Source organism: Pelophylax lessonae (assembly GCF_965119305.1).
Source record: "Pelophylax lessonae genome assembly, chromosome: 7".
NCBI lineage: Eukaryota > Metazoa > Chordata > Amphibia > Anura > Ranidae > Pelophylax > Pelophylax lessonae.
Genome location: NC_138774.1, coordinates 93,727,648 through 93,734,999, shown reverse-complemented (window position 1 = coordinate 93,734,999; position 7,352 = coordinate 93,727,648). Strand labels below are relative to the sequence as shown.

The 7,352-nt window shown below is 46.3% G+C and overlaps 1 protein-coding gene across 1 annotated transcript; it reads left to right on the top strand.

Annotated features, from left to right (window-relative positions):
- Window positions 1–2,474: 2,474 nt before the first annotated feature.
- Window positions 2,475–4,406, top strand: LOC309560509 (heat shock 70 kDa protein-like; the record flags this gene model as incomplete). Its single annotated transcript, XM_082264140.1, has 1 exon — window positions 2,475–4,406. The coding sequence occupies one exon, from the start codon at window positions 2,475–2,477 to the stop codon at window positions 4,404–4,406; it is 1,932 nt and encodes a 643-aa protein (XP_082120266.1).
- Window positions 4,407–7,352: the final 2,946 nt, after the last annotated feature.

The window sequence follows — 7,352 nt, the reverse complement described above, 5'->3', positions numbered from 1 at the left end:
ATAGATGGCAATGATGGGCAGCACTGATGAGGAGGGCACTGACATGCTCCCTGAGCACTGATTGGCATCCCTGGTGGCCATGGGTGGGAAATCCCTGGTGGCTCTAGTGGCATCCCCCAAGGGTCTGCACTGGTAATCAATGCTCTGATTAACAGCACAGACCCCCTCATTATCAGGAGAGCCACTGATCGGCTCTCCTCTATTTGTGCCTGTCAAGCATGAACTGAGGAAAGCCGATCAACGGCCCTTCCTATTTACTATGTGACCATGTGACCAGCTGTGATTGGACACAGCTGATCACAGGGTAAAGAGCCTACGTCATAGGCTCTTTACAGGGATCGGAGATGCAGTGACAGAGTGACCGCTCTGCATGCCTTTATCCTGCTGGACATCATATGATGACCAGTCAGGATAGTGCAACCCCTTTGTGGCCGTCATTTTGCTATATGACGGGCGGGAAGTGGTTAAACCAGGACACACATTAATTACACAGGTTCTGTGGCTGATTAAGGTGGTAATTAAACTCACTTAGTGCCTTAGGCCCCTTTCACACAGGCGGACTGTTCAGATCCGCCTGTCCGTTTTTTTGACGGATCTGAACGGTCCCCCCATGCATTCCTATGGGACATCGGATGTCAGCGGAAACATGTCCACTGACACCCGATCCGTCAAATCTGGACGGATGGAAACCCTATTTTCCATCCGTCAAGAGGATCGGATGAGAACGGGTCCATTCCTATCCGATTCCCCCATAGAGATCTATGGGGCTGTGTCTCCGCACACAGTGCAGAGAACAGCTGTCATTCTCCTGCTCAGCGGGGGATCGGCGGATCAATCCCCCGCTGAGAAAATCGGAGTCCGTTTGACAGACACAGTGTGTGAAAGGAGCCTTATGTGCATTATATCAGCCTCAGAACCTGTGTGATTAATGTGTCCTGGGATACAGGGATGAGGTGACAACTCTTGCTCCAACCTCCAACTAGCAGAGTGTACCCAATAAAGTGTAGATCTCACATCAGATCATTCAGTGACCTCATCTCAGGGATTTCTACTCAGGACTGGTTTCTGCTTCCTCGTCCAAATCCCCATCATGACGTCACTAGAAATACACACAGCATTACTTGTCATGATTCAGACGAACTACAAGGCCCAGCATGACCTGAGATTAGTTGCGGAGTCAGATTCCGCAGTACAATCAGCTAAATAGTTACGCCACAATGTATGTAAGCAGACAATCTATAGGACAGTAAATCCCAACAGCCTATCAGTGACATGATACCATGGGCTGTAGATGTTCAGGTAATGTCAGTTCTGTGCCGATCTCTCCTGATCCTTTTCCAGCTATTTCTTCTGGAAACGGCTAGAATATCCCGCTCCCTCCACTGATTGGCTGAGAGATTCTCTAACTGACAGCTGAATGGACATCACACTGCTGCTGATTGGTCAGCTGCCAGACCAGTTAGAGTGCTGCATAGAGTTTGCAGGTATGAGTGTAAAGCGGTTTGATGATTGGCTAGCTCGTATAAAACCTCTCGGGAAAGCTCCGGTGAGAGCGGAGGCAGAATAATTAATAGGACCCCGCTGTGCTATGGTTTATAGAGCGCACACACACACACACCAATCTACGTCTCCCTGCGCCTGCAGTTATTTACACTACTCCAGCGCTTTACACTTAACCCCGCCCCCTCATAAAACGGATTGGCCGAGCTGTTGCCTGACATCTCCATCTGGAACAGTCGTGAAGCTTCTCCTTAGCCCGCCCCCTAAAACACCGATTGGCCTGACTAACATCTCCATCTAGAATTATAGCGAAACTTCTCCTTAGCCCGCCCCCTCACAGCACTGATTGGCCGAGCTGTTCTCTGACTGACGTCTCCATCTGGAACAGTCGTGAAGCTTCTCCTTAGCCCGCCCCCTCACAACACTGATTGGCCGAGCTGTTCTGTGACTGATGTCTCCATCTGGAACCGTCGTGAAGCTTCTCCTTAGCCCGCCCCCTCACAGCACTGATTGGCCGAGCTGTTGTTTGACGGACAGCTCCCTCTGGAACGCTCGCGAATCTTCTCCTTTCTTTTGACGTAATTGATACACCCGCCGCCTCTGATTGGACAGAGCTCTCTGGGGCTGGAAGCCTCGGGAAAGTTCTGCGGTTTGGGTCCTCATGATTGGCTGGTTGTGCGTGGAACGCTCAGGAAACCTCGGGAAAGTTGCTAAGCGACGTAATAAGCATCGAGGACCGCTCTGCGATTGGCTGGAAGCGGCGTGACGTCCCATACAGGAGAGGAATATATAGAAGTTTTGTAAACCGGTGTGATAATCTCTACAGAGTCCAATAGCAGCCATAGACTGGAGAGAAGAGAGCGGATACACAGCGATCATATCACAGCCTGTGATCACTGAGAAGAATCCAGCAGAGAGAGTCCAGCAGCAGTCCAGCTTCTTCACTGCAAGACTTCATTATTACTTCCAGAGACATGGCACCTAAAGGAGTGGCGATTGGCATTGACCTGGGCACCACCTACTCCTGTGTGGGGGTTTTCCAGCATGGCAAGGTGGAGATCATCGCCAATGACCAGGGGAACCGCACCACCCCCAGCTACGTGGCCTTCACTGACACCGAGAGACTGATCGGAGATGCTGCCAAGAACCAGGTGGCTCTGAACCCCCAGAACACCGTCTTTGATGCCAAGAGGCTGATTGGCCGGAAGTTTGATGATCCCATAGTGCAGTCTGACATGAAGCACTGGCCCTTCCAGGTGGTGAGCGATGGAGGAAAGCCCAAGGTCAAGGTGGACTATAAGGGAGAGATAAAGACCTTCTACCCTGAGGAGATTTCCTCTATGGTTCTGGTGAAGATGAAGGAGACAGCAGAGGCGTACCTGGGCCACCCGGTCACCAACGCCGTCATCACTGTTCCAGCCTACTTCAATGACTCTCAGCGCCAGGCCACCAAGGATGCCGGGGTAATCGCTGGACTCAATGTGCTGAGAATCATCAATGAGCCAACAGCAGCAGCCATCGCCTATGGCCTGGACAAAGGGGGCCGTGGAGAGCGCAACATCCTCATCTTCGACCTAGGAGGTGGCACCTTCGATGTCTCCATCCTCACCATCGATGATGGCATCTTTGAGGTAAAAGCCACAGCGGGTGACACTCATCTGGGTGGGGAGGACTTTGATAACCGCATGGTTAACCATTTTGTTGAGGAGTTCAAGCGCAAGCACAAAAAGGACATTAGTCAAAACAAGAGGGCCCTGAGGAGGCTGAGAACAGCTTGTGAGAGAGCCAAGCGCACCCTGTCCTCCAGCACCCAGGCAAGCATTGAGATTGATTCTCTCTATGAGGGCATTGACTTTTACACCTCCATCACCAGAGCCCGCTTTGAGGAACTGTGCGCTGATCTCTTCCGTGGTACCCTGGAACCCGTTGAGAAGGCCCTGAGAGATTCCAAGTTGGACAAATCACAGATTCATGAAATTGTCCTGGTTGGGGGCTCTACACGTATTCCCAAAGTACAAAAACTGTTGCAGGACTTCTTCAATGGAAGAGAACTTAACAAGAGCATCAACCCAGATGAAGCCGTGGCCTATGGGGCTGCTGTTCAAGCTGCTATCCTGATGGGAGATAAGTCAGAGAATGTGCAGGACCTGCTGCTACTAGATGTGGCTCCTCTTTCCTTGGGCCTGGAGACAGTTGGTGGGGTCATGACTGTCCTCATCAAACGTAATACAACCATTCCTACCAAGCAGACTCAGGTCTTCACCACTTATTCTGACAACCAGCCCGGTGTCCTCATCCAGGTATATGAAGGAGAGCGAGCCATGACCAAAGACAACAACCTTCTAGGCAAATTTGAACTGAGTGGCATCCCTCCCGCTCCCCGAGGAGTGCCACAGATTGAAGTCACCTTTGATATTGATGCCAATGGCATCCTCAATGTATCGGCTGTGGACAAGAGTACCGGCAAACAAAACAAGATAACAATTACCAATGACAAAGGTCGTCTGAGCAAAGAGGAAATTGAGAAGATGGTGCAAGATGCAGAGAAATACAAATCTGATGATGATGCACAACGAGAGAAAATTGCTGCCAAGAACTCTCTAGAATCCTATGCTTTTAACATTAAGAGTACAGTGGAAGATGAGAACATGAAAGGCAAGATAAGTGAGGAGGAGAAAAAGCTAATCTCTGAGAAGTGTAAAGAGACCATTGCCTGGCTGGAGAACAACCAACTGGCAGAGAAAGATGAGTACACACATAAGCAGAAGGAGCTGGAAAAGGTGTGCCAACCCATCATTACCAAGCTGTACCAGGGAGGCATGCCAGGTGGAATGCCAGGCTCTAGCTGTGGTGCTCAAGCCAGGCAAGGAACCAGCTCAGGACCTACAATTGAAGAAGTCGATTAAAAAGGACACTGTAATAAATAGACTGGACTGTTACTGCACTGTAGTTCTGTGTGCCAGTAATATAAGCTAAGTACTTTTGATACATTTATAAAGACTTTTCCCAGATGTAGATATTCGTTTTTTATGTTTACAGTTTTTATTTCTATTCTTGTTTTTCACCTTTTTTTTGTGATACTGACATGTGTGCATGAATAGGAAAATGGCACACAAGTCCCATGAAAGTGTATGTGTGTGTATATATATATATATATATATATATATATATATATATATATATATATATATATATATATATATATATATATATATATATTTTTTTTTTTTTTTTTAAGCTTTGTTGTTTAATAAATGTTTTTAAAATATATATAACCTCTGATGTGTTGTTTGTATAAGTTGTTTATAGTGTTCATATAAATACAAAACCGTTTTAGTCCGGGTGGGGAAGGAACACTTATCCTGTTATTTTCTTCTCACTTGTTGACAAGAAGTGATGAAAAATTTCTCCAATCGGCAAAAAGGTAAAACAATAAAATATTTTATAAAAAAAAAAAAAAAAAAATATATATATATATATATATATATATATATATATATATATATATATAAAACAAATGCATATACAGTACATACAGAGTGGGAAGGGGTTGAAAGCTTTTGGTTAGGTTTCACTGCTGTCTGTGCTGCACTGTACCAGTGTCTTTATTACTTTTCTTTATAATCTTAGTGTCAGTGGGATAAAAGGTAAAGAAAATCACCACAGAGGAGCCCCAGACAGCAGTAAAATCCTTTAAAATTAGGGGAAAAAATGTATTGGCTGAAGGTAAAGTGTATTTTCTGTTTTTTTGTCTGTTTAAGGCCGCAGGTTCGTGCCCGGGGGTCCGGTGCGTTCAACTGGTTCAGGTGTGAATCAGGTCCAAATTTTTGCCTGAATCTGACCCAAAGACGCACAGGACTTTTTGAATGCAGACCATGGCCACCTCGGATCTGAGTGAACTGGCTCAGTTGAGAGCCGGTCACACTCGCCTGTCATGCAAATTGTATTTGGGGAAACCCACATCCAATTCGCATATGTGTGAGCCCAGCCAAAGGCTTCATGCACACTGGATGTTTTTAATGTGGCTGTTAGGGGGGTGTCTGTTTTTTTTCTGCCTTCAAATGCCTCCGCATGTTAGATTATGTATCCTTGCACACATAGGCGTTTAGAGGCAGAAAGAAAAACCCACAGCCAGCACTCGAAGGAGAAGACATTTTGGCAGAAAAAATGCTTTATGCATTCAAATGCACATCAATGCGAGGTGTGTTGAGCGTTAATTCATTTTAATGGCCAGAATAAAGTATTATTCTGGCCATTGAAATGAATTACCGCCCAAGTGATTGATGCACCTGAATGCATTTACAAGCATCAAGCATTTTTTTCTGCCAAAACACCGGGGCCCGTAGGAAAGGTGTCCAGGAGAGATAGCAAAACATCTAGTGTGCATTGTGGGCGGTAGACCTCAGAGTTAACCTTTTCCTACTTGTTCAAATATCTGCCATTTTGCAAGGAACTTACTCTTGACGGTAGGCACTTACACAAGAACCCAATTCCTAGGATGTAAACTCTCTGACTCTGGCTGGCTGGTTGTACAATCAACTCTGGGACTTTTGTGCAGCCTGCAAATGTTCTGTAACTAGAGAAATTACTTTTGTTATTCAGCTCTGCATTTGTTCAATGTTTTCCACAATACTCTGATAAGGAGAAGCGTCTTGTTCCCATGTCTCTTTCACTACATCAATCAATCCATGTTGGTATTTCCCATAAACTAACTCGAAGGGCAGAAATCCCATGGAGGCCTGGGGTACTTCTCATATGGCAAACAATAACGGAAGCAGTAAACAATCACAGTCATGACCATCTTTTTCAACCACTTTCTTAAGCATCCCTTTAAAGCGGTTGTAAACCCTGTAAAAAAAAAAATAAAAAAAAAAAAAAACCTGCAAGACAAAGGCATAATGAGCTAGTATGCATCGCATACTAGCCCATTATGTTTAACTTACCATAAAACGAAGCCCCGACACGGACCCCCGGACATCGATGCGGGCGCTGCCATGATCCCTCGTCGTCTCTTCCGGGTTCGGCGGCTCCGGCGCGCTGATTGGCCGGAAGAGACGGCTCCAGCGCGCTGATTGGCCGGAGCCGCGATGACGTCACTCCCGCGCATGCGCGCGGGAGTGATTTTTCCGGCAAGTTAATTGAAGGTCCCCCCGGACCTTCAGAGCGCATGCGCCGCTCGCGCGAGCGGCTGCATGCACTGTAAATATCTCCTAAACCGTGCTGGTTTAGGAGATATTATTTGTACCTACAGGTAAGCCTTATTATAGGCTTACCTGTAGGTAAAAGTGTAAAAAAGCGGGATACAACCGCTTTAAAGGTTTTTATTAAATCCTTCCACTAACCTATTGGTTTGTGGACGATACACTGATGTCCCAAAGTGCTTAAAATTAAACAGTTTACAGAACTCCTTTATTACTTTAGACATAAATGGGGTACCTTGATCAGTCAAAATCTCGGATAGGAGCACCTTCCTTGTGAACATCTGAAACAACTCCCGTGCATTGACCTTGAATGGGTTGTTTCCTAAAGGGACTACCTTCGGGTTCCAGGAGGCTGTGAAAATGAGTTGTTGGGGCGGTTTTTTGACAGGTCAGGCAGTACTTACTAATTTCCCTAACTCCTAAATTTCCTGATATACTCCAGGACACAAAAACTGCTGCGAAACCAGTTCCTGAGTTTTAGCAGCCCTCAGGTGTCCCCCCCCCCCCCCCTACCAAGGACATAAGCATGAGCCAACTTTAATACTTTGGGGCTGACAGGCAGGGGTTCCATCAGTAGTTTATTCAATTTATTGTTTTCTTTGGTTACTCTGTAAAGCAAATCATGTTTTACAGCGAAATTGGGAATCCACA